This window comes from Raphanus sativus, chromosome 9 (genome assembly GCF_000801105.2).
Source record: "Raphanus sativus cultivar WK10039 chromosome 9, ASM80110v3, whole genome shotgun sequence".
Classification (NCBI taxonomy): Eukaryota; Viridiplantae; Streptophyta; class Magnoliopsida; order Brassicales; family Brassicaceae; genus Raphanus; species Raphanus sativus.
In genome coordinates this window covers 1,158,692-1,186,681 of record NC_079519.1, presented here as the reverse complement: position 1 = coordinate 1,186,681, position 27,990 = coordinate 1,158,692, and the positions used below count along the sequence as shown (strand labels likewise).

Below are 27,990 nucleotides of genomic sequence, written 5' to 3'. Positions count from 1 at the left end.
TTAAATGCATGTTCTGAAAAGGGAAAACAAGTATATTTTTGTCTAAATATGAAAATGTACAACAATATCGAGTTGTCTCGATATTCTTTATTGGATCGTAACACAAGCAAAAATACACTTATTGACATAATTAATACTCATATAGTCCTCCGATTATTAAATGTATACATAGATATAAACACAAAACCTATGGCTTTTATTCATATTTTATTTTATTTTTAACTCGAAGAAAAGCTTTTATTCAGATTAAACAATGGCAATACAATTATTTAAAAAAAAACGGTGAGCCTTAACAAAATCATTACAAAACTCACCGATTATTCATTAAATAAATCTCAAGTGAACACACACTAATACTTGATGTAAGCAACAGAAGAAGTGTTGGCGTCTTTGATGAGTGTACCAAGAAGAGGAGCGATCAAACACTTCTTGTCCTTCTCCTTGTAGAAGTAACCCAAACACTTGCAATCACGGTCGCACTTAGCCTTGCAATCGTTCACAGAAGTTGGGCCTTGTCCATCATTAACATAAGGCCCAGTAAAATGCTCAACGCCGACGATCTTGTAGTAATTCACGGCCTTACCTTTGCCTCCGCTGCAGAACTGCGTCGTTTTAGGTGGTGCGCATTGGTCGCTCCATCCGAGTAACCCTTTGGGTGTAGGGCACGCAACGCACATTCCACGGTCGCAGTAACCGTAGTCGCCGCAGAACGACGGTAAGCCGCATTGTCTGACGAAGTAAGTGGAGAAGAAAGAGAAGGACTCTTCCCATGTGAGGTACGTGGCTGGGTCGAACCACGAGAAGGCCTTGAGGCTACCGTCGGAGCCGAGTCTGAGATATGAGATGGTTCCGTTGTAGTTGATCTTGTTCAGGTTTAGAGTTCCATCTCCGCTTCCAATTGGTCGGGATTGGAGTAAACGACGGTTGTTACCTGCAGGCCGGTTCAATAATATTATTAAAAAAAAATTATGAAGATTGTGGGGAGAAAAATATTTGGATTTTAAAATAAATATCTAGTTTAAAAATCAGTTATGTTTTAAAATATCAAAATAATATTATTATGAAATTTGACGAAACAAAAACAAATATTTTCATATAAATTATGTAAAATATTTTTTACCAAAAAATATATTTTAAATTATTTTAATAATTTCCTTTATAAAATGTATATATTAAAATTTTGAACATTTAAATATTAAGAAATGGAGTACACCGGACCGCTCCAGTGTTGTCCCCCACTTCAGCAAACCATGGTTACCTGGATTAGTTGTCGTTGGTTGTGGTGCGGGTTCTAGGAGGAGCTCATAAGCTGACGGCTCCGTTAAGTTGTCGAACTCTCTTCTAACGGCGAACGTTACGGTGCCGCGGAAGTCGTGGTTGGGCCATCCGCCGTATACTAACGGCTGACCTGTTTTGTTAACGTACATGGTCAAGCCTTTGGTGTCAAGAACCATGCTGTAGGGACCATCCGAGCCGTCCATGTCGGATTTACGGCTGACGAGTTTGTTAGGTCCGTTGACTCTAAGCGATTGTCCGGTGAGGAGTGTGTCGGTGGGGTGATCAAAACTCTGCCAAACGAACTTGCCGTTTTTGTCGTGTAGCACGATGTTGCCGTTGGGTAAGATTTGGAATCCTGTGACGCCTTTGTTGGCCGTGTTGGTCTGCCACTTGACTCGGCCGTTTGACTCGGCGAGGACAAGGTTACCGTTGCGGCCGAGTGAGAGAGTTGCGTTTTCGCCCACGGGGTTGTTGCGGTTTGCGTCCCAGATCCAACGCATGAGCGACTCCTCGCTTCTGAGTCCGACACGGAGGGCTAAGACGTAGGCGCTAGGGGTGGTGTTGTAGAACAAGAGCTGGAACGGTCTTGTGAAGAAGCTTGCGTTGGGTGAGTTGATGAATCTGTAGCTCGCGTCGTACTCGGTGATGTAGTCGCCAAACTCGTCGTTGTTTACGACTCTGAACTGTTTCTCCGGTGGGACTTGGGCTGTGACCAATGAGACAGTGGCAATGGCGAGTGCCACGATTAGAAACCGAAGCATGATTGGTTTGGTCATTTCTTTTTGTGTTTTGTGGAGTGTGAGATGGTTTTGTAATAAGAGTTGAGTTTATTTATAGGTTCTATTGGCTGTATTTGTTTGAAAAGTCAGCGACTTGACTAAACATCTCATTCAAATTCGCGCTGTACAAAGTGGGCCGACGGCTGAGTTGTGATTTTTGGATAAGGTTAATTTGTGTCAGTCTACTGAGAATTTCCGAATATTCCCGCGGCTACAAATTAAAGTTTTTTTTTAACACGACCAATTAAAGCTTTCGTAACTCATAAATCATGTATACTTCTGTAATATAATATATGTGAATAACAAACATATGAAACTGTTCTGAAAAAGATAATTTTGAATAAAGATAATGGTATGGTCTAACCAAAATAAAATGTAAACCAAACGGCGGTAGACTGATCGTTAGAGGAGAACTTGAGGCAAAACGTAAATTCTTCTATCTTTTTTTAGTCAACTAAATTAATCTATCCTAGATTTGAGTTTTGTCACTCATTACTAAATTATTACCGTTTAACCAGAAAAATATGAAGCCATGTGTAAAAGATCATTTTTAAAAAAATTGAAGTCGGATTATTCATCACTACTGATTCTCTTAAAGATTAGCTGGGCAGGCATCTTGTGTCATTAAAAATGGTTACATAAAGCTTTACCTAATACTATATGCAATGGTGTGTTTAAAACACAATTTCAACAGTTGACTAAGTCCAGTGATGTGTTTAATTGTGTGTTTAAAATGAGTTGTCATTCAACTCGTTTAAATTTTTAAACCCGTTGAATTTGGGTGAGGAGGAAAGAGACAGACGATGTGGCGTGATCTCATTGCCTGGAGAAAAGGTGGGGCTGGTGACTTTTTTTTTATTGGTTGTGCTGAGTTTTTTTCTTTCTCTTTTATATTATTTGATTCAATTTTTATATATTAAATTCTTTATTTTTTATAAAAATATATCAAAGTTTATCATTTTTCATACTATATAAATAGAAAGATACAGAAAAATCATCTTTATCTTCTCATAAACTCTCGTTTCTATACTATGTTATTTTTTTAATAATAAATTTTTATATTTATCGTCTTTAATAATTGATATATTTATTAAAATTATAAAATTAAAGATAAATTATTTAATCATTTATATAGTTCTCAAGTATTGCAATTTAATTTAAATTAATAATTATTATTAATATGTAATTAAAAATAAAAGATTTAGAACAAAATAATAATATGAAAATAAAAGTAGTAGGGTGTTGAATTTTATTAGATTTAGATACAGAAAAAATCATCTTTACCTTCTCATAAACTCTCGTTTCTATACTATGTGATTTTTTTAATAATAAATTTTTATATTTCTCGTCTTTAATAATTGATATTTTTATTAAAATTATAAAATTAAAGATAAATTATTTAATCATTTATATAGTTCTTAAGTATTGCAATTTAATTTAAATTAATAATTATTATTAATATGTAATTACAAATAAAAGATTTAGAACAAAATAATAATATGAAAATAAAAGTAGTAGGGTGTTGAATTTTATTAAACAAACCATTGTAAAGTATAAAAATTATTGGGTATTGAATTTTTAAATGGAAGAGAAAGAAACTGATGTGGAAGAAAGAGAAAATGATATAGAAGGTGTTGTGTGTTGAAACTATTGTACAATATAACTTGTTTAAATTAATAATGTATAAATTAATATTTCTATAAATTAATATAATTTCATAGTTCCAAATTGAGTTTTTGGTTCAATTAATATTTCACTGTATATAGTAGAGCAACTACATCGGTGCAGAACAATCTCTAGCTAGAAAAAGTATTAAACAATCAAACATTAGAAGAGAGAGAGAGAGATCAGAAAAAAAGATTGTCTCTGAACGAAGGTATTTTCTATTGTTCTAAAAAAAACTATGAAGCCAACAAGTCTTTCCTAATTCACATGCTTTTATTTTACACTAAATCTAATTATTCAACCAAATTATTAAGATAATAATATGATAGACTCAGTGTTGAGAAATTGACCACTAAATGATGCTCTAAGTTCTAAACATCAAGACAATAATTTAAGTTAATGATTGTATCTGTTATTTAGTGAGAAAAACATCCAATACAGTGCACTGAGCCTGATGGTGATGGTTGCATAAGGAGACGGGACAGCTTTTGGTACTGAGGTGTTCGGTTATCCTTAGAACACGCAGTTTCTCCGCTTCTCGGATGCTTTTAGATCTGTTCGTCGCATATATCAAAGACCATCAACAATAACTGCTGACGAAATATCAACGTTATCTAAATTATTGAGATTGTACTGTCGGCAAATATTAATCACATCGATTTGTTATGCTTTTGTGTCTTAATGTAACAATGACAAGACACAAGAAGCTTAACTTTTGGTTTTGATTATATTGATCATTAATCATCGACATGGACAGTTTTTTTTAACATCATATTAGTTATTTTGTCATAAGTTTATGATAAATTCTGTTATACTTACCCTTTGTTAATATATTTTGATATTTTCCTTACAATATTGTTTTCTAGAAGACATAAATCATGATTTTTTTTGTCTACATCTTAGTTTTTTTTTTGAACGACGTCTACATCTTAGTATATATCTACTGAAGCATAGTTTATGACCTGTATTTGTGGTATTGACTGAAAAAAACATGGTTTCATCTATAATAAAAAAACAAAGCTTGTAGTACACGCAAATTATAAATAAAGTTAACAAACACTGACCATGTAATTGCCATATTAAAAAAGATGAACATCACAGTGCACGCATCCACAGTCGTGGATATAATTTCATCAAAGCTGTGGGTATAATTTCATCTATAATAAAAAAACATCACAGTCGTGGTTTTGAAGTACACGCATCCACGGGTTGCTGAGATCTCTGTATCGTATTATTACATGTGTCTCCAATAAAAGGGCACCAATAAATGCTGACAAATATAAATCCCAAATATTACGGGATACTGAAAATACAGCGAAAACAACATAAATCATAGAATTTTTCTTGGGTTCACACCCTAAGGTGAACCTTTAAATTCACCAACCAATAGAAATTAGTTATTTTAAATTGAGTATCTTTTGAAAAAAAAAATAAAATAATTGTCAAGTTATATTATGTTTTAAAATAAAAAAGAAAAAATAAATAAAAGTAATAGTAATTGTATAAATGTATTTTTAAAATAACTACATATAAATCCTAAGGTTTAGAATTTATCTAAAGGTTTAAGATTTAGAATTAAAAATTCAGTGTTTTTATTATTTAGAATTTGATATTTATGAATTAGAGTTTATGATTTATCCAAGGGTTTAGGGGTTAGGATTAGAGTTTAGGGTATAGTTTTTTGCTGGCGGATTTAAAATTATTTTTCAAAAATTCGTTTTTTGTTAATTACTATTTTTATTTATTTTACGTTTATTTTAAAAACATAATGCAATTTGACAATTATTTTATTTCCTTTTTTAAAAGATACTCAATCTAAAATAACAAGTTTCTATTGATTGGTGAACCTAAAGGTTCACCCCCTAGAATGAACCCAATAATAACTCTAAATCATAAACATTAAACGTTATCATGTCAAACCAGAACAAGTATGGAACCTAAACTTGAGTTTGATCCTAACAATAATAAACTTCATTAGAGGCGAACGAGGACTTGACAAGCTGAATAACTTCATGGAAACGTAATGATTCGCTTGACAGAGCGATGTAAACAAACAGGCACATGGGATCTTGAGATTTTCGATACATCTAGAGAAACACTAATCTGTGACATATCAAAAACTACAAAAAGGAAAAACAAACGCAGTGAAAATGTATTCAGTTAAGTATAAAGAAAAGAGTAACTTTTGAAGATAGTCGAGGTAGTGAACTGACGAGGCCTGTCCGAAGCATAGTAAAAGGAACGCGACCGCTTAGAATATCACAATTTTAAGCGAAACTTATAGTTGTATATAGAGCACGAATAAAAATTTACATGAATAACAAATGTACAAAGTTTTAAGTGAACATAGTGCATCAAGAAAAAATCGAAAATGTTGGACCAGCAGCGAGGTAATGGTTTGAACATCATTACTCGAAAGCAACTTTTAGAAACACTTACATTTTTTCTTAAGTGAGATTTCTGCAGTTCTATATGGACTAGCTTTTGCGTGATCCCCACTTGGTGAATGAAAATCATTCCATGGCATCTGCTTTAGAATGGATAACGTGACTATAAAATAATATCTTTCACTAGGCACTGCAAGCTGGCTTCTTTTAAAACAAAAGCTATCAAATGATACTGACGGAAAGTTGAAATAGGAATAATTTTAAAATTAATGGTTCTGTAAATGTTAGAATCCATGAAGAGTAAACAATGATAAAGCTTACATTTGTAGAGAAAATGAAGAACAAATAGACTCTGCAGTCTGGACAAATTATGCTTGAATCAGCTCATTTAGAGCTGTCCCTAGAGAGAATAATAGTTGATTAATCTTATCCATTTTCGTTTTAATTAATCGAGTACACAAAATTACATACTCAAATACATATAAGATAAAGCTAACAATATGAACTAATAGTGGTTTATAAAGAAATTTAAGATATATATTTAGATTAGACAAGTTATAATATTATTAGCTTATAATCTGACACCGACAGTCGACAGTCGACAGACATTGCCAGCTTCGCTTCGTTAGTTTCTGCTAGTTTGGATGTGAATAAGAGTTGTTGTATCTTGATTAGATTTTTTCACCACCATATTAGTTTATAATCTTGGTCTTATACTTCTTTCGGTTTTTATTTTAGGTCTTTTCTCTCCAATCTGCTTCCTCTTTAAATATCTTATTTCTGGTCAACCATTTTCCCGTTAACGTAGATCAGGTTAAGTTTGTCAATCAATTTAAATTCTGTTGGTTGGTGTTATAGTTCACATTTATATAGTAAAATTATAAACCAAATGACGTGATATACACATACGTGTAACAACAAGCATTGACTAGGGCCACTCGACAAAATCTTACGAAACGAATAGAAGCCTATCACATCCAATAAACGTGACGCGGCTTCAAAGCATCGTAGGACGTATCTTATTCGTTTTCTTGAAGCACATTCGCTAATATACCCTCCTCCTTGGATGTTTTCGATTTATTTTACCAGCTACTGACATTATTCTATAGTGGAAATAAAAGTTATGTTCCATAATTGCCTGACATGTCAATAGTGTTTACTTGCACGTGGGCTCGTGCACTACTCTGACAAAATATCAGTTTCCAAAAGTATACATATATCTGAAATTGATTCATCAGCTTCATTCATTTCACTTTATTATGGTGTAGCTTGAGAAGCAGTGCACCTTTTTCATAAGGATAAACAAACAAATTTTGACATTTTTAAACACACAACACAATAGTCTCATATGACCTTTCACAACTCAAAGAACTGACTTCTTGATAGCATTATGAGCCTTGACATAAGCAACCAGCGAAGAGTCTCCGGTTCTAATCATTGTCTTGAGCTCATAACTCATAACCCATCCAACACCTTGAAGTCTTCCTGTTGTAGAAAAGCCCTAAACACTTACAATCACTCGTATACTTGTCCCCACACGCTTTATCCGTCGCCGACGAGCAACCGTTATACTTGGTCAAGAGACAACACACCGAAGAAGATAGAACATAAAATGATTTCATCTTATTATAACGCTGCATAGAAGTATTAAAAGGTTTGGATAAGTCACCATCTTTTCTCTCTCTATATGTATATATTTAATGAAAACAAAGTAAGATGCATTGTCGTTTGTGTTCTTCTGAAACCATGCAACGATTCATTGCAACTGGTGGAGACTCGTAACATTTTTTTGTGACAAGACGCGCATTCTGACGCTGGTGATGAGCGTTTGCAATGGCCCCGGCAAATCCTACTGCATTCTATGACGGTATGACCAAAGAGATGGACTAGGAGGTTGAAGACCTGAGTCTGATGATCTTTATTATATACTAGATTTTGATCCGTGTTATCAAAGCGCATGATCGTTCTCTTTTTGAAATTTCATTTAAAAAATAAATATTTGTAAAATGTATGTAACTAATCTTTCAAAATTTTTGAAATGTTTCAGTTTCTCACAGATGATTTGCAGCAGGCCTGAGCGTTTGGATCTTCAGGTCGGGTTCCTGCGGTTTCTTTCAGGTCCGGATCTTACGGGTCTTAAACATTTGGATACAATAAATACTTGTAAATTTTCGGTTCGAGTTCGGATCTGGGTCGGTTGAGGTCAATAATTAAAATATCTATAAAATATCCGTAATGTACAGTTCCATATCTGGTCCGAATCGGGTCGTATTTAGGATCTAAAAAGACATGATATACGTAAAATTACTCAAATTTAGTTGATATTTGTCATATATATCTAAAATTTTACAAAAATAACTTAGATTAAACTATTAATAATTAAAATAAAACATTTTAAACTCTAAATTTTACATTTTAAAACTTCATATTACTTAAAATGTTACAAAATAATAACAAATATTTATATTGTTAACAAAAAATATTTCTACCAAAATCATAAAATATTTTTTTATAAAATAAAACACAAAAAATCATAGTGTTACTTGTTGGAACTATTTTTTTAGCAATGTATTCATATGCTAAAAATAGAGTTAATGTGAATGAGAAATGGAGGTCTAATGTGTGTGATTTGAGAAACTTGTATAAAGTTACAAATATACACATTAGATATTTGGATTTGGGTTTTTGATTTGTTAGTTGGACTTCATGTTCATTAACTTAATCTTATAAACCAAATATATGTTGGATCTTTTATATTGATAAAATATAAAAAAAGAAATCCATTTAAAGTATATTATTTTGTTTTAATGAGTCAAATAATAATAATTATACTATTTAGTTTCTTGGTCAAAATGTGAAATGAATTCACATAATAATGACAAGAAATAAAGACTCCATTAGTGCACCATGGGAGGTTTCATTTTATGTTAAAAATGAAACTTGTGCTTCTCATTATTTTCTATATAAAGCCTCATGGCAATGTAGAAAGAGATACACATCAAATACCAAAAGAAAAACCACAATCTCCTATATTGAATAGTCATGTTAGTATTTTTTTTATTTCTTGTGTCTGAGAGTACAACACAAAACTAGTTTCGCCAGGCTTCTGATAGAGTGACGCAAATTCAGAAGATTGTTTGCAGTTGTATCCTGGGACTCATTACGTTATCGAACCGTCGCACTACGGGACGTATTTTGAGTTAAGGAAAGAGATAATATCTCGCCTCTGCAGTTGTATCATCTTTTTCTTACTCTTTGGTATAGTTTTATCATTTTTATTCTTTACAATATTCAGCAATCCGTAGTTTATAAAATACGGTTCTATCAGTCTTAACTCAAAATATCCGTTTATTGCTTTGCACTAACCGGACTGATTATTGTAAAAGTTTTTTTTTAAGAACAGGTTGATTGATCTTTGGAAAAAGATGCCGGAGTCAGATCTATAGGATTATTTCAAAATAATCTTTCTAGTAAATTTTTGTTTGTATTATTATACTAACAAAACTGATTATTTTGTGAAGAGTTTTATCATGAAAACAGGAATTGGAGATTTATGGTGATAAAGAATCTGTTCATTCCATCAGATTATTTTTGTTGATGATTTCTATGGGATAAAAATTCATTTTTTTCTCATTATATGCACTAATGATATCTTGTTTTTGTTTCGATGCAAACAGGATCTCCATCAAGTTAAAACGTTTTTTCTTGACTTGGTTAATGGTTGCTTTGACTTGGTTAAAGTTAATTATTGTGCTTTAATTATCAAGAATGTGATTAACGTTTTGATTTTGTGATTTCAGATTTTTTGGAACAGCTTAATTTGATTATTAAGTGATTGACCATGAGAAAAGAAAACTGATTCATGTTTCAAAAATATGGTAAAACCATTGTCATAAATAACATTTTGATTCTTAAGGGATCATGTTATATGAATGGAAATGGATTTTTGTGAGTCGACGCCCCAAATAAAATTTGGGAGAGGTCTGCCACATATAAATCATTTGCCATAAGAAATAAAATGTTTGTTGATATTGATCAAAACATTTGTATTTCGTCAATGCTTAAATGCACCATTTAAAAAGGTTGACCATGCAAAACCAATGAGAAATTTTCAGATCAATATGACTGAAATTGACATGTGTATTGTAGTTTCTAAAGTCAATATGGCTGAAAATGATTATAGAGAATGGTACTTTTGATGGTACAAATAATATCATGTATTGATATGTATATTTGCTATAAAGCAAAAATATATTTTGGAAAAAAAAATCAAAATATATACAAGTTGGATTTCTAAATCAACTTGAGAGAACTATCAAAATAGTTGTATCTAAAATGTGATTTTTCGAGAATGAAATATATTCTAAAGGAAATTGTAACAATTTTCGAAATTGTTTTTATTATTCATTTAAATCTAAAAGAGTTGTAGATTAACTTTCTAAACTCTTAAGAGATGTTAAATGTAAATATGCATGATTTTGAACTATCTCAAGAAATGTGGGGGAAGCTTTGCTTACCATATAAAGTTATTGGCAAGAGGCCAAATGAATTTAGTGATAGTTATCAAACTATGATTTTTTTCTATAAAAAAAAAAGAAAACTAGTGTCATACACTGAGTTTTGTTTATAATGGTTAACTAGATTTTGACCCGCGCATTTGAAGCGCGGGATATTTTACGATGAAAAATTTCACTAATAACTTAACAAATATTTTGGTAATTTTTAAAGAGTGTGTATTTAAAATATCTTTGCATTTAAATCAGTGTTTTTAAATTCAACCCGATTGTGACAATACCGGTTAATCTGGAGATCTGACAATTCAATTTATGTTTTTACAATATTCATATCAAAAAATCACTAAAACCCGAGACTAACCGATTGAACTGATGGATGACCGATATGTAATCTAATTGGATTTAAATTGTAATAGTTTCATAATTTGTAATCTTATAATCTAAGTTTTAAAGTTTATTATTTGGCAATTTATGAAATTATGACGTTTCTACAAAATTTTAAAGAGAAAATGATAGATATAAAATAACTAAGATTACTTATTGTATTGTTTGGAAACATTAATAGTAGTATAAAAATATATTGTTTGGAAACATTGATAGTAGTATAAAGAAATAAGTATATTGTTTGGAAACATGAATAGTAGTATAAAGAAAGAAACATTAGTGATTTAATGTATGTTTAACTATAAAGTATAAAAGTGTATTTAATTTAAAAACTTACAAAATAAATGTTAGGTCCAACAGAATGTTTCTATTTTAATAAGATAGATTGTATCTTGAGGAAAAAAAAAGATGACAAAAATCATTAAACAATTGATCTCGACTAATCTCAATAGATTATGTTCAATGTGATGACAACCTAGGATCCTGTTATTAAAGGTGTGTCATGAGATCAAATTGTAATATCATCAAGAGGAATGGGTTTAGCCTATGAACTAAGATGAGGTTTGGCGGTAACTCTACTTATCAGATTGGAGATCCCAAGAAATAGGTTCAAGGAGACAACTAAGTCAAACTAAATCTGCCCAAAGCACTGTAAGACTTCGGTCTATACCCAGTTCCTAGGATGATTAAACAGTGCTACATGTAAGGAATAGAGGATAAGCATTTGCTTTTAATGATTTGTGCCAATTGTTTTGAGATATGAATGGAGTAGTACATGATACTCCTCTAAACAAAACTAATGGCAAATCACCTTGTGGGTGTGAAATGGGGCCGTTTCTAGGAGAATAAAATGGCTATATTCTCTAAAGTTCACTCATGATTACCAGGAATGTTCACGGCCAAAATGAACACAATAGAAAAATTGGTTTTGTGAGAGAATGAAACTGTGTTTTGGCTATTGTCTAGGTTTGCACCAAAGCCCGGGAGGTTCAAGACATCATGGCCACCTCCTGGCCGAGTAAATCCGATAGCTATTAACAATGACTGGTTCAAGGCTGAAAATTTGCTACCAACTCATCATGCAGGGAATTTCTCGTTTGTACTCTCAAAAGTCCTTAGTTGAGTCTTGTTGAGTCTTGTCGAGTCTTGTCTAGAAAGTCAAGTCTGTCGAGTCGTCTAGTGTCTAGAAGCATTTCTATTCATGTGGGGGATTGTTGGAACTATTTTTTTAGCAATGTATTCATATGCTAAAAATAGAGTTAATGTGAATGAGAAATGGAGGTTTAATGTGTGTGATTTGAGAAACTTGTATAAAGTTACAAATATACACATTAGATATTTGGATTTGGGTTTTTGATTTGTTAGTTGGACTTCATGTTCATTAACTTAATCTTATAAACCAAATATATGTTGGATCTTTTATATTGATAAAATATAAAAAATGAAATCCATTTAAAGTATATTATTTTGTTTTAATGAGTCAAATAATAATAATTATACTATTTAGTTTCTTGGTCAAAATGTGAAATGAATTCACATAATAATGACAAGAAATAAAGACTCCATTAGTGCACCATGGGAGGTTTCATTTTATGTTAAAAAATGAAACTTGTGCTTCTCATTATTTTCTATATAAAGCCTCATGGCAATGTAGAAAGAGATACACATCAAATACCAAAAGAAAAACCACAATCTCCTATATTGAATAGTCATGTTAGTATTTTTTTTTATTTCTTGTGTCTGAGAGTACAACACAAAACTAGTTTCGCCAGGCTTCTGATAGAGTGACGCAAATTCAGAAGATTGTTTGCAGTTGTATCCTGGGACTCATTACGTTATCGAACCGTCGCACTACGGGACTTATTTTGAGTTAAGGAAAGAGATAATATCTCGCCTCTGCAGTTGTATCATCTTTTTCTTACTCTTTGGTATAGTTTTATCATTTTTATTCTTTACAATATTCAGCAATCCGTAGTTTATAAAATACGGTTCTATCATTACTATCGGGTTGGGTATATTCGGTTGGGTATATTCAGGTCGGTTATTTTCGGGTCTACGTTTATTCAGATCAATTCTTTTCGGTTCTGGTTCTTTCGGGTAAGAGAAATTTAGATCCAAAAGGTACTTATAATAAATTTTCGGTTTAGTTTCGGATCAGATATTTTTAGATCGACTCTAGTTCGGGTTTTCAGGTCCGGATTAAAATATCCAGACCTAATTTGCATTAAAAATTGACCAACCTCCCCACCGAATTCTATGGAATCTATCTAGAGAAGAAACCTCTCTCTTCCAGGTTAAAATGTCCAGACCTAATTTGCATTAAAAATTGTTCAACCTCCCCACCGAATTCTATGGAATCTATCTAGAGAAGAAACCTTTGTCCTTCCTGGTTCCTGTTTACCAATACACCAGTGTAAATTTTATGATATAGGGTCGTATAGTTAACGATGGATGGGAACAGAAACTTTGATGATAATAATATTGGGCTTGGATAGGACTTCTGATTGGTGGAGAGATACTCTTTGCTGCAATATGAGTGGTCTAAAAGTCTCATTTCCGATTGGTTGAATAATACAGTTGGCAAAATAATTAAAAATATTTCAAAAAAGTATGTATAAATAACTTAAATAATCTAAGACATGATTCTATTTAGAGATTCTACTTTAATATTATATACTAGATCTCGATCCGCACAACCGTGTGGATGTTTTTTTTTAATTTTATAAACATATATATTTATTTTAATTCATTAGTGGTATACAATTTTAACGTTAACCATATATTTAAATGTTTATATATTTATTTCAAATATAATAATTTTATAGTTTACATGGTGTAACCAATCAATAGTTTAAACAATCACATATCACATGTATTTGTCGCTTTTTATTATATATTTATGTTATTGTATTCGGATTTAGCTATTAACAACTTAATATATGCATGAAACAAAATATTTGAAAATTATTTTGTATCAAATTTATATTCAATTCTGACCCGTAAACCTTTAAAGTCGTATTTTCTTTTAGCAAAATTTTATATGTTTATTCATTTAAAAATATTCTTTTTATATACAAAAGTCTAAGATATGTCAAATTTATACATGTATCATTGGGAATGTTAAGTATTTATGCCATCATACTATATTATAGCATAAATATTTTATATTTATGAAAATAAAATTATAAATTTATCAATTTAATATAAGTTATCATCTTTAATTCAATATAATATTTTTATTTTAGCATGAACTATTATTATTATTATAAAATAGATAAAAATAAGATATAATTTTGTGTTTTGTTTTATAAACGATAATTGAATATATATTAATGCATAATAATAGTTCATTGCTACAAAATTAATTAACACATTTACATAAACTTCCTGAAAATTAAGATCTTGTTAAAATATTTTTAAAATATTTACATAGAATTCAAATATGTGTTTGTTAACCAATCTGTTTTTATAGGAGTCAATTGTTGTACATATAAGGAATGATATATTATTGAGCCATAACTTTAGTAATAAATGAATGAAAACTGATTTCTAGCTATGATCCATTTTTAAAAAATAAATCACATATGAATTAAGGTTGTGACTTCTATTTTAATATATAAGACTAGATTTTGACCCGTGCGTCCGCACGGGTTTTTTCTTATTTGTAATAGATAAAATTAATGATTTATTTGTAATTTTTATAATTTTTATAATATTTGTTGATTGTTCATGTTGTGGTTAACTAAAAAAATATGGTTTTCGGTTTGATCCGGTTCAATAATCGGTTAGTTCAACTTTTTTTAAACTACCAAACAGTACCAATCTTAACAAAAAATTTAAATAGAATTAGACAAAATAACCAAATCTAAACCGAAATAACCAATGTTTTTGAATTTTATTCAATTTAAACTGAAGATTTAACCGAATTAACCACAAAACCAAAAACTATTGTAAACTTTTTTCAAACCGAACGAACCGGAAACTGACCCGAATTTTTTTTTATTCACTTCGTTGAGATTACCCAAACTAACTGAATCCTGAATTAACCGAAGAAACCCAATCCGCATGCCTATGCCTAATAGTTTAATATAATGTGAAATTAATAACCTTAATTTTTTGTATTCTTATACTGTAGTTCCAATATAGTTGGGTATTATATGTTTATATATTTATTTTTTTAACTCCATTATTATTATTATTATTTTAATATCGTAACGTGAAATATATATATATATATATAACATATTTACATATAGTTGTTAAATGGATAGCTATATTTTTATGCACTTGGTTTTACATGCTTGCTTTACTAATATATGTAAACTGTATTATGCACAAATTAATTGGGAAATGTGGTCGCAAAGATCAAACGTGATGTCTAATTAGGCCTATAAGGTTAAGGCTGGTTATGGGCAGTTGTTAAATGACGGGAAGGCCTTTTAATGATGTATTAAAGAGTAGTTTTAAGGCAGTGGCATGATTAGTAAATATTAAGAAAAAATTAGGGTTATTTCTCATTTGTACTTCAGTTTTAATAGGATAGATGGTGATTGTCAATATTAATTCACATAAAATTGAGGGTAAATGAAAAATAGAGAAGATATTGATATTAATATTGGTATCTATTTCATTCATGGGACTTATAAAAATTTAAATATTGATTTGTACCTCTGATAGTTAAACATGAACTGTAATGTGTTGTCTTTTTTTTTTAACACTGAAATACTTCATTCAAATGAAAGACCATGAAAGGCCAGAGTATAGATTTTGGGAATACCCATAGACAGAAAGACTTAAAGAAAAAGACAGTACGAAAAAAGCATAAGAAAATACAGATACCAGTAGGTACCACAGCACCCATGAAGGATAAAACCTTCGATGGAAGGTGATAGATTCGAGGCTTCTCTCGTAAAGAACTAGAGGAGTTATGTTCCCCTCTCTTGAGTGATCATTTGGCCAAGCCATTGAGGACCTCCAGACGCAACATATGATTGAAGACGGGCGCCTGTGACTACACTCTCTGCTATCGCTGATGCTACTCTGTTTTTTTGAACAGAGACATGAAAAACAGTCCAATCCTCAAAGCAATGCAGCAGGTCCAGTATTCTCCGGGACAAAGGCAGGCAGCTGACGAAGCCATCCGGGTCTAAGAGAGTTTGTCTCACCTCCGTTGATGAAGCTTCAAATATAACTTTCTTTATCTTCAAGCTATCCATTGTTTCCACAGCCCATAAAAAAGCATTCAGGTCAGCTTCTCGTTTACACGATGACTGGCAAAAAGCTCTGCGACTATGGTGAACAGGGAGGCCAGAAGAGCCTTCAGTGATATTGTTCATCTTTAAAATTTTACCAAACAATGTTTAAGACACTGTCGAAATCTTAACAGTAGTCAATATTCTCATCCTCGATAATGTTTTCAAAATCTATACTATTAAAGAAGGATCCTATTGTGCTTTTTACCTAAACATGCTCTTTCTTTAACTAACATTGCTTATTTCATTAAGCACAATCAAATAATATTAATAACAATTTTTTATTGAGTCATTTTTTGGATTCAGTCCACTGCCCACATCATCTCTTTTGGGCCATTTGGGCCGATTAAGAAATCAGATCTAATTCTTATTTTTTTCTCCAAATTCAAATAATTTATTTTCAACCATTCTTAATATTTTGTGTAGTGAACAAAAATTAATAACTTAATTATTATGTTTTTTCTTTTTAATATAATTTAAGCATTCATAAAAAAATTTGAATTTTTTCATTGAAAAGTATAAATCTTTATTAAAAGTATATAATTTTTTTATTAAAAAATTAACCACATAATAAAATTAATATACCAGAGTTATACCAACTTAATTCATTAAAAAAAAATTTAATTTTCTAAACATAAATACTCATTAGACCTGGACGTTCGGATACCCATTCGGGTACGGAACGGTTCTTTCGGATATCGAGTTTTTCGGGTTTTGTAATTAAACCCCATTCGGGTTTTGAAATTAAACCTCATTCGGGTATTATAAAATTTCGGGTCGGATTCGAGTCGGGTCTTTCTGGGTCCGGATGAGTTCGGTTCTCATGCATAAGAACCTGCAAAATAACCAATAATCAAAGTATCTAACGGGTTCGGTTATTTGTACTCAAAGTAACCAAAGTATCTGATTCGGTTCAAATTTTTTGTATCCAAATTATTCGAAAGTAACCAAAAATATACATTTTATACAGTTTTTTGAGTAAACTTTTATCCAAACTATCATATTTTATCCAAAAATACTCAAAAGTACCGAAAATAACTACTATAGTTAACTTATAATATTAATTTAAAATTTAAAATAATTATAAATATAATTATAACATATATTTTTAGATATATTTCGGATATCTTCGGGTACTCATTTGGTTCTCGGTTCGGGTCAGATTCGGGACCGATTCTTCGGATATAGCAATTTAGAACTCATTCGGATATTTATCCCGGGTCTGATCGGGTTCGGGACCCTGATTTTCGGGTCGGTTTCAGGTTGGTTCTTCGGGTCCAGATATTGTACTCTGGCCTATATTTTTTTAAAATGAAAAATGATAAAGAAAAATAAAAAAGTTTAAGTCTTTTATAAAAAAACAAATATATAAAAATATAACATTTAGTAAATATTTGTCAATTTTTTTTAAAAAAATAAAGGAAAATAAACCCGTGCTTTGAAAACGCGGATTAAAATCTATTTATACATTATAAGTAGTTAAGATTTGGTAAATATCTCATATATATACTGTTTCGAAATATCCTATCAAAACAGGAAAATAATTACACAGCTAGTTTAATCATTAAAACGATTGTATTTATAAACTTTTATTTGAATAGTTATTTTTAGTAAGTAAAATAAAATATTATTAATTTAATTGTTTGGTTAAGTAATAGAATAGATTAACATATTAAGAGTATGTGTAATTGTCAATGATAGCACAACAATATTAAAAGTAGAAGATTACATATCAAATACCATATGCCAGATTTACAGCTCATGAAAGAAAAATGTTCTAATAAATATTCTTTAGTGGCATAGTTTTCAAATAAATGTTCATATCAATGTGATAGCTTCCACCGAATAGTTCAATTATGATCATTTGGTATAATCAATAAGATAATAAATTGGGAGTCTAAATATATGAAATGCTACAATTTAGCCGTTAGTGATATATTATTAGATTTGTGGTCAGTAAAAATTATTTAGTCATTAATGAAGATATTAGATTAAATAAAGATATATTATTGGGATATTATGAAGATAACAAAAATATGGAATTAATAAATTTTGTTTGAAATGGTCAACTTAAATATCAAATATGAAGTGAAGTTATGATTTCTTTTTTAATATAATAGATTTTTAAAATTTATATACTAGCCAGAACTTCATGTCGGTTACGAGGCATCTCATTCATATACTGTTTAGACAAAAAAAATATATGATTTCTTCTCTGAAGAAACACAAATCTTAAATAAGAGCAAGTTTATTGACAATTATTAAAAAAAAGAAGCTGGCAGCAATTTGGTCTTGGAGCATATAAAGAGAAAAGGGAAGAACACACATAATGATTTCTATTTATTCATCTGGACCAGTCTTTGCACGAGTTTCTTACGTGCTGCCTTCTCCTGAAGATTGTCCAGTATCTGCTTTTTCTGGAGAGGAAAGGAAGGTTTTAGAGGCATACTGATTGCATAAACAATTCAGATGATGCAAGCATCTTTTACCTGTCGTCACACCATCCGTGAGTATGTTCTTGTTCTTGCATCCCATTTGTCTACAAAATAAAACATAAAAAGAAAAAAAAAAATCAAAAGTTTGCAAGTGGGGAGTATGTATATAAAGAGAACAGTGAACCTCTCCTTCGGGATAGAGACTCAATCTCTCCTTCGGGATAGAGACCACATACTATTACTCTTAAAGCCTCCGATTCAGCCACAGATAAGTTCGCTAATGGCAGCTTCCTCTTCATGAAGCTATCTCTCTCACGCACATACCTTTTTTCATTTGCTTCCACAATGTCTGAGATAGACCAGTCATCTTCTTCATCCAAAAGGTCGGAGATAGACCAGTTTTCCATTTTTATCTGCCACACACAAAAAGAAAACTGATTCGATTATAAATTTAAACAGAGCTCCACCTCCAAAATTAGGGTTTCTACAGTAGCTGCTTCTCCTATACCTAAATCATCAATCGATGGGCTTCTCCTATATATAAATCATCAATCGATGGATTTAATTCCAAATCCCAACTAAAGAAAACTTTCCTACGTTCAGTTTCTACGAGGCAGCGGGAATCCAATACACTTATCAGATTCGATTACAAACCTGAGAGAAGCGAAATCAGATCAACACGAGGAATTGATTCGTTCGTCGGAGTTGGGAGCGAGAGAGAGACGATCAGGGCACATACATAGAAGAACCAGGAAGAGGATATATTTTATTATATAGGTTTTTAATGGGCCACACACGTGAAAAAAGCCCACCGGTTTTATTGAAAATATCCAAAATCCCTCTTGCGAAGGTCTCGGTTTGGGTTCCAATATCTAATCCGGTTTAGTCAAAGAAATCAAACCAGATGAACCGTTCTGAGTTTTGGTTTGGAGCACTGAGAAGTAGGAATATGAAGAGGATACTGCCTGGAGAAGAAGTTTCAAATTTGAGACGTCAGAGGAGTTGGACGTGGAATTTTATTTATGGTTCTTATTATATAGTTTCTTCTTTCTTGTACGACATGCAACGTTGGTTAAATTAATTCGAAATGGCAGGAGAGCTGCTTGCTTAAACACGAAGAAATACAAATCATACATTTGAGGTAGGACCCACCGTTCACTTTTTTATTAGTTTAAGCGACCGGGAGGATGCTCGTGGTCGATTTCTATCGTCTCTTTGGATTTGATCGGATCAATTTTTTACTCATGTAGCATAGGTGGAATACGAAATTCAAATACATGCAATTTGATATAGTTATCCTGAGTAATTTTATACATATAGAGAGTGATAAAAGGGAGGTAATAATTAATCGTTGCTGATTATTTTTACTTTTCTTTGTGAAACTAGTTTGCCACTTGTTTATAAAGAAACGACTTTTTCTTGGGTTCACCAACCAATAGGAATTAGTTATTTTAGATTGAGTATCTTTTGAAAAATGAAACAAAATAATTGTCAAGTTATATTATGTTTTAAAATAAAAAAGTAAAAATAAATAAAAGTAATAGTAATTGTATAAATGTATTTAAAAAAACTATATATAAATTTTAAGGTTTAGAATTTATGTAAAGGTTTAAGATTTAGAATTAAAAAAATTTAGTGTTTTTATGATTTAGAGTTTGATATTTATGAATTAGAATTTATAATTTATCCAAGGGTTTAGGGGTTACCCAAGGGTTTAGGGGTTAGGATTAGGGTTTAGGGTATAGTTTTTTGCTGGCGGATTTAAAATTATTTTTCAAAAATTCGTTTTTTGTTAATTACTATTTTTATTTATTTTACATTTATTTTAAAAACATAATGCAATTTGATAATTATTTTGTTTTTTTTTTTAAAGATACTCAATCTAAGATAACAAGTTTCTATTGGTTGGTGAACCTAAAGGATCATCCTAGGGGGTGAACCCAAAAATAACTCTAAAGAAACTAAAGAAACTTGAAGGTGCTTTAAAAAGAAAAAGGGACAACGATCAGTAGGTTTGCACATTTTATCCCACACATTTGTTTTTCGTTTTGATTTGATCCGAAAATACCGATATTCATATAAAAGTTTTTCAAATACTAAAAATTAATATTCATTAAAAATAAACAATTATAAATATTAAAAGAATTTGAAAATATGATATCCGCTCAGTTTCAATAGGTGTATAAATACATTTATATTTTAATTAAATGTGGAGATTTGTATGATAAGTTTATATTATTACTCTAATATATGATTTTAATAAATTCTATTGACACGATACTGATGTACGGATCAACTCTTGCAGTTGCAGGACCCTAAATAAATGAAAATTATTCCACGATCATTTGCTTTAGAAGGGATAACTATAAAAGGGGTTCTTCGGCTTCCACCTTGGCACTGCAAGTTGACTTCTTTAAAAACAAAAGCTATCAAATGAGACTGATGAGAAGTTGAAATCAGTATCATTTGGAAACTAAACGGATCTGCAAAGTTATAAACCAAATGACGTCGTTGTTTTTCCATTAGAAAAACATATTTATCCTTATTAATCCAAAATACATATGTGATATACACATACGTGCAATAACAAGCTTTGACTGGGGACACTCCACAAAAATCTTATGACACAAATAATTAAAAACCTAACACATCTGATAAGGTGGAAGCATCTTAGCACGTATCTTTATTCGTTTTCTTGAAGCATATTCGTTAATATAACCTCCTTGGATATTTTCAAATTCTCTGCCTAGCGATCACGGGCCTTACTGAAAACATCAATTTCCAAAAATATACATATAACGGAAACTGATGAACATTCATTTCACTTTATTACGATGTAGCTTGAGAATCACTACACCTTTCTCATCATAGTAAACAAGCCAAATTTGACATTATTAAACACACAACACTATAGTCTCACATGACTTTCACTCTCCTCAAAGAACTGACTTCTTGATAGCATTAGGAGCCTTGACAAATGCAACCAGCGAAGCATCTCCGGTTCTAATCATTGTCTTGAGCTCATAACCCAACCAACACCTTGAACTCTTCCTGTTGTAGAAAAACCCTAAACACTTACAATCACTCGTACACTTGTCCCCGCAGGCTTTCTCTGTCGCCGACGAGCCACCGTTGTACTTAGTCATGAAACTATCAGCTCCTTCGATCTTGAAATAATGAAACGTCTTGGGATCGCAACTCGTGAGACTCGGAGTCTTACAAGTCTCGTCCCAACCAAGAAGTCCTTTGTCGGTGGGACAAGCGTTACACTGACCTTTCTTACACAAACCAAAGTCTAAACAATGCTCAGGGATTCTACACTCGTCGTTACCGTCGGTATCGTCGTTAGTAAACGCCGTGTAGGTTACGTCCCAAGCCGTTGAAGTCGCCAACGTGCTGTAACTCCAAACTCTAACGTTACCGTCTGATTCTAGCCTAATGAAACTCAACGTGGCGTTGTGTTTGGGACGTGATAGGAACGTTGAGACGTTGAACTGAGAACCAGAGTCAACACCTTCCATGTGCAGACCCCAAGTGGTGTCTGAATCTTCCACGGCTTGGAACGTCATGGATTGTAGCTGAGTGATCTTGGTGAAGAATTCGTAGTCGTAATAAACGATAGGTTTTGGAGTTCTGCTTGTCGTGTAGTATAAAACTAACTTCTTGTCTTCCATCACAAGACTGTACGGTCCATTTGTGTTAACCGATGGAGACAGTCTGCTAACTAGCTTGTTCCGTCCTGATTATAGCCAAATAAAATATTAAGTTATGTTTTTAAAAATTTAGATATAATTTACATAGAAACAAAATTTCAAATTTGTAAAGTACACATTAATTAAAAAAATAAAATAAACTGCCTATAGTCTCTAAAATTTTAAGAGTGGCCGTACCGTTGCGTTTAAGTGATTGTCCGACAAGAAGTGTGTCGGTAGGAGAATCAAAGCTCTGCCATATGAATTTTCCGTTGGCATCGTATATTACCATATTGCCATTCTCCAAGATCTTGATCCCCACGGCACCTTTGTTAGCCGTGTTCGTTTGCCAGACAAGGCGACCATCGGAGTCGGCGAGTACGAGGTTTCCGTCTTCACCGAAAGTCAACGTTGCGTTTTCTTTGACCGGCGAGCCTCTGTTTGCTTCCCATACCCATCGGAGAGTTGATTCTTGAGCTCTGTTTCCGATTCTGAGAGCGAGTGTGTACGCGTTTGGGGTTGTGTTGTAGAAACATAGACGGAAGTTGTCGTTGAAGGGTTGGAAGCCACGTACGTCGGGGTTGTATTCGATGGGACTGTAGTCGGTGTAGCCTCCTTCGTTGACCACTCGGAACTGCTCGTCGACGGGGACTTTTGCGTATGCTCCGATCAAGAAAATGGAGAGAGTGAAGCAGAGAGAAAATGTGATTGGGAATTTCATTTTTATTGTGTTGTTTATTGATTGTGGTGAGTGATCAGGTGTATAGAGTGAGGTCCTATTTATAGGAAGCCAAGGTGGTCTTGGTTTTAAAATGTCTTAATATGAGTATTTTTGTATGACTTTTTGGTCTTTGTTTTTGCTATAATCTATTGATTTTGCTTGTTTTGTTTAGAGCATTCTAGAGAGCCTATCTTGACCTTAATGCTAACCCGTGCACGGTTTGTAATCTCCATGTCAACGATTGACAATGATTTCTAATGAAACAAGATCCGAGTTAATGTGTGTAAGCATATGGTTTAATTAGATTTATTTGTTGTTACAGAAGAAAAAGTTTTATCTGTTGTAAGTCAGTAAGAGTGATTTTATATGTAAACACAGTGAGGTTGGTTTTTAAAAAACAAAAATTCTCAAGCAGTAAAACTTAATTACAAATTTGTTTTCTACAAACACTGCATGTTTTCTCTAGGAGCATCTCTATCCCCATTTTATTTTTCACTTTAAAATAAAGTTTAGAATAAAAATATCCAACAGTATTTTATTTCTTATTCTATAATAGAGTAAAAAAATATGTTTACTCCAAATATAGAATAATTTATTTTTTCATCACTATTTTTTTATTCTAAAATAAAATATCATTGGAACAAACTCTAATTCTATTATAAAATTACTCTATTTTAAAATAGAAAATAGAATAAACCATCGGAGATAGCCTCGCGAAAGAATTTATATACTGTATGTGTTTATCCATGACATTATGGTGCAAATTAAATAAATACTCCCTCTGTTTTTAAAAGATGTATGTTCTAGGAAATTTTTTTGTTTCAAAAAGATGTATTTTTCATATTTTCAATATAACTTTTGCCAACTAATTATGAATAATTGTAAATTTCAAAAACATTAATTGTATTTCTTGAAATCTTATTGGTTTTAAAATACAGGGAATATAAAATAACAAAAAACTATGCACTAATAAATAACTTTTAATATGTTTTATTAAAAAGTGTGAAAATCTCAAAACATCTATTATTTAAAAACAGAGGGAGTACTCTTTAAGAAAAACTGACATGTCCATTCCCAAAGCAGTCAATATTTATTATACCTGTTTTGTTGGTTTCTAATTATATAGTTTCTTCCTTCTTGTACTACATGCAACGTTAGTTAAATTAATTCGAAATGGTAGGGTAGCAACACAGAAATATCAATATCATACATCTGAGGAAGGACCGATCATTCACCTTTCCATTAATATAAAGCGACCAGGAAGATGCTCGTGGTCGATTTTTATCGTCTCTTTGTATCTGATTTAATCTTTTCTTGGACTGATGTAGTATAGGTGGAATTCAAAATTTAAATACATTTTCTGATAAAATTATATAGGGAGAGAGATAGAAAGGATATAATAATAATTAATCATTGCTAATTATTTGTCTTTGTTAAATGAATTTGCCACTTGTTTATAAAGAAACTAAAGAAAATTTGAAGGTGCTTTTACAAAAGAATAAATAAACGGACAATGATCGGAAACGGTGTTCATGTGTGTCCCAATACCCGGCGGCTTGCAAGGTGTGTGTGGGGCCTTGTAAGACAGGTCTTATTCGGCTGCTCGAGGCTTTAATATTTATTTAGGTCAACTTTTTTATGATTGATGTTCCGAGTCCATGTGCCAACTTTGTTTTAAGAAAATAGTAAAGGCAACCATAGATCTATTCATTGTTTGAGCCTCAGGAGAAGAAAAAGTACTTTCATTGTTAAACCATCATAGATTCATAGCACATGGTCCTTATATCTAATGGGCCTTTGTTTATCATTTAGCTCTACTTGTTGGGCTTCACCATTTGTTGCTTTTAGTCTGTAATCACCGCTTTTCAAACTGATACAGAATAAAATTATAATGGAAGGAGTAATATTCAAAACAATATGGAAATTTGTATTGATAACAGTAATGCAGACACAATATATGCGATAAGTGTGTAAGAAAACGGAACTATACTAATGGGAATGAGTGGAAATATCAATAAGAAACAAAATTATGAGGACTTATCATATGTATAATAAAATATTATATAAAAAGTTGCATTAAACACTACTGGACCACACACTAGTAATATATAAAAATTGAGGGTTATATCTGTGATAGAAATGTTTTTGAGGACTATTTGAAATTGTTAAAACCAGAGGGAATATTAGTGACAAAACAAAGTTAGAGGGCCTGAACTAAACAATACATAATAATGATATATACAAACTCTATAAATTAATACTCAATAAATATATAGTCCTATCAAAATGCGACATAAATCGATAAGATAATAAGATAATATATTTATAGAAAATATTTTATAAATATATGGTCTTATTAAAATTATAAATGGATGATTTATATGTATATATATTTTATAGATGTTCAAACACCTTTATATTGTCAAATTTATAGATGTACAAATACTTAATATATTTTGTTGAGATTTCGTATAATTATTTCTAAAACCGAATTTAACCTCTGTGAGACATATTTTCCATAAACAAAAATATAATAAAAATATTAAGAATATCTGATTTCAAAAATTTGACTAATGTATACACACTTAGTAAATATATATTTAAAAATAAAAATCTAATTTCTTTTAATCCATAAAATAAGAAATATATAAATTAATAAAATATTATAATCCTAACATTATTAACTTATATAGTTAAAAAAAAACTTATAGTAGAGTTTTTATTGTACTAATAAAAAATATGAATTGCAAATTTGCAAACAATACATGGTAAAAATGATAAATATATAAAGTTGAGGGATCGCAAGTAATATACAAAAGTTTCGGGGAAGTATGTAAATAAAAGCTATAAAGGTAGGAGAAAGGAATCGAAATTAAAAACCCATCAATCCACGAAAGTGTTCTCTCTATCGTCGCCGTGCGGATCTATCTCCAAAACCCTAACTCCGACCGATCGAATTCAGCAGCGCGAGATCATGGCCAACAGCAGTAATCTGCCAAAAAGAATCATCAAGGTTCGTTGTTTTTCAATCTCGAGTGGATTTTGTTCGCCGTTTGATTCTTATTTTTTTTTCTCAATTGTGATCTGATAATAGGAAACTCAACGCCTGCTCAGTGAACCTGGTAAGCTCTTTTGATTCGCTTCGCCTTTTGGTTGCGTTGAATTGTTGTGTATTTGAGTTTGAGTTTTGTTGTAGAGTGGTTAGATTTAAAAAAATTGATTTTTTTTTTTTATTGCTTTGCAGCTCCAGGGATAAGTGCATCTCCATCTGAGGATAACATGCGATACTTCAACGTCATGGTTCTTGGTCCTTCTCAATCACCTTATGAAGGTTATTATTGCTTTTTTATACTATGTTCATCGTCCGTTTCATGGTGTCTTTCTACTTTTGATTTTTTTTTTTTTCTTATGGAGAAGTGCGTGCACACATGTAGCTGTTGAAATATTTCCTATGAACTTGTGGAAGTAATAAAGTAGTCTTTTCTGATAATCCGAGTTTAAGTTTATTGCTTTGAGGTTACACCATGTTGATTCGTAGATTGTTGGGTCTGGAAGAAAAGCTGAAAAATGGTTATAATTAGCTGATTACAACTTTACTTTATTCGTATCCTGGTGCTGCTGCGTAATATATACTTGAGTTAAACTTGCCTGCTGTGAATCAAGCCTTCTCATTATCGAAAGTTTAATTCTTTTATTGAGACTTGAGTGGTATATGCCAATCATTTTTTTTTTTTGCTTCATTCCATTTTCTAGGAGGAGTTTTCAAGTTGGAGCTCTTTTTACCTGAAGATTACCCTATGTCAGCCCCCAAGGTAAGTTTGCTTGGATTGGAGTTTCTATGTTTCGTCTTTTTTAAGAAGTCTAAGTTGTATTGTTTTGAAGTTATGCATTCTCCGCATCCCATGGTGATTTGAATATAAGTAGGTATAAATTATAAGGCTCTAGTTATTAAGTAAATTTGTCTTTTGGGATATATGGAAATGCATCTAGTGATCTCTGGGGAACGGTGCTTCTGGCTGGGTTTTGAAAGACCTGAATGTAATGTCACTGTTTCTCTTTTAGTAATAGTTAATATACAGTTCTATAACATTGGGTTCGAGTGAAATGTTTTGTGTGGAGAGTTGTACTTTTCTACAATACTCGTGGGCTCTTCTGATTATGATATTGATTCGGAACAGGTTAGGTTTCTCACCAAGATTTACCATCCTAACATTGATAAGGTCTGCTCTCCTTTCTCTGTTTTCCCTTTAACTATTCGCGAAACAGAACACATTTTTTCACAAACTTGTCCATTTGTATGTACAGCTTGGAAGAATCTGTCTTGATATTCTGAAAGACAAATGGAGCCCTGCTCTACAAATACGAACAGTGCTCTTGAGGTATTTCGAGTTAATTATATAGCATAGGTTTCTTGAGGCGTGACTGCTTTTTCTTATTCTATTTGTGTTGTCCTAAAAATAGTATTCAAGCTCTTCTGAGTGCACCAAACCCTGATGATCCATTGTCTGAGAACATCGCTAAGCATTGGAAGAGTAATGAGGCAGAAGCTGTGGAAACAGGTAATGTTGATTTAAACCATGAACTTAACTCGTTACTGCATTTCTTTATAAACCCTGTGTTGGTATCTCACACCAGCCTTGTGAAACTATCTGCGCAGCTAAAGAATGGACCCGTCTTTACGCAAGCGGCGCATGATGGATGGGAGGGTTAAAAAATCTCATTCATTCCCAAATAACATTACATTCGGTGATAATCTATCTCAACGTCGTGATGAAAGTTATGTTTTGCTTCTTATTGTATAATAACTAATAGGTTTTCAAAGTTTCGTTGAATCAAAAGGTCTTCTCAACTGTGTCTAAATAATCTCTCTGCAACTTTTGTGT

At 31.7% G+C, this 27,990-nt stretch overlaps 3 protein-coding genes across 3 annotated transcripts; 1 reads left to right on the top strand and 2 right to left on the bottom strand.

The window, feature by feature from the left end:
- Positions 1–274: 274 nt before the first annotated feature.
- Positions 275–2,094, bottom strand: LOC108836478 (EP1-like glycoprotein 2). Its single transcript, XM_018609631.2, has 2 exons — positions 1,259–2,094; positions 275–931 (listed from the first exon to the last, which is right to left on the bottom strand). The coding sequence occupies exons 1-2, from the start codon at positions 2,052–2,054 to the stop codon at positions 351–353; spliced, it is 1,377 nt and encodes a 458-aa protein (XP_018465133.1). The 5' UTR covers positions 2,055–2,094; the 3' UTR covers positions 275–350.
- Positions 2,095–21,490: 19,396 nt separating this feature from the next.
- Positions 21,491–23,166, bottom strand: LOC108823309 (EP1-like glycoprotein 3). The gene is made up of 2 exons (XM_018596482.2): positions 22,585–23,166; positions 21,491–22,433 (listed from the first exon to the last, which is right to left on the bottom strand). Exons 1-2 carry the CDS (start codon positions 23,105–23,107, stop codon positions 21,631–21,633), a joined length of 1,326 nt encoding a protein of 441 aa, XP_018451984.2. The 5' UTR covers positions 23,108–23,166; the 3' UTR covers positions 21,491–21,630.
- Positions 23,167–25,961: 2,795 nt separating this feature from the next.
- LOC108827310 (ubiquitin-conjugating enzyme E2 36) lies at positions 25,962–27,983 on the top strand. Its single transcript, XM_018600683.2, has 8 exons — positions 25,962–26,120; positions 26,202–26,229; positions 26,352–26,438; positions 26,861–26,919; positions 27,286–27,327; positions 27,413–27,486; positions 27,569–27,666; positions 27,765–27,983. Exons 1-8 carry the CDS (start codon positions 26,082–26,084, stop codon positions 27,800–27,802), a joined length of 465 nt encoding a protein of 154 aa, XP_018456185.1. The 5' UTR covers positions 25,962–26,081; the 3' UTR covers positions 27,803–27,983.
- The last annotated feature ends 7 nt before the right edge of the window (positions 27,984–27,990 follow it).

What these genes read in the sequence shown, in the direction of transcription:
- LOC108823309 (XM_018596482.2), bottom strand. Translation starts at nt 23,107, where the DNA reads ATGAAATTCCCAATCACATTTTCTCTCTGCTTCACTCTCTCCATTTTC. An exon ending in ACAATCACTTAAACGCAACG is followed by an intron (nt 22,434 to 22,584) that starts GTACGGCCACTC and finishes GGCTATAATCAG; the next exon opens with GACGGAACAAGCTAGTTAGC.
- LOC108827310 (XM_018600683.2), top strand. Translation starts at nt 26,082, where the DNA reads ATGGCCAACAGCAGTAATCTGCCAAAAAGAATCATCAAG. An exon ending in TGCCAAAAAGAATCATCAAG is followed by an intron (nt 26,121 to 26,201) that starts GTTCGTTGTTTT and finishes ATCTGATAATAG; the next exon opens with GAAACTCAACGCCTGCTCAG. An exon ending in ACGCCTGCTCAGTGAACCTG is followed by an intron (nt 26,230 to 26,351) that starts GTAAGCTCTTTT and finishes ATTGCTTTGCAG; the next exon opens with CTCCAGGGATAAGTGCATCT.
- LOC108836478 (XM_018609631.2), bottom strand. Translation starts at nt 2,054, where the DNA reads ATGACCAAACCAATCATGCTTCGGTTTCTAATCGTGGCACTCGCCATT. An exon ending in ACCAACGACAACTAATCCAG is followed by an intron (nt 932 to 1,258) that starts GTAACCATGGTT and finishes ACCGGCCTGCAG; the next exon opens with GTAACAACCGTCGTTTACTC.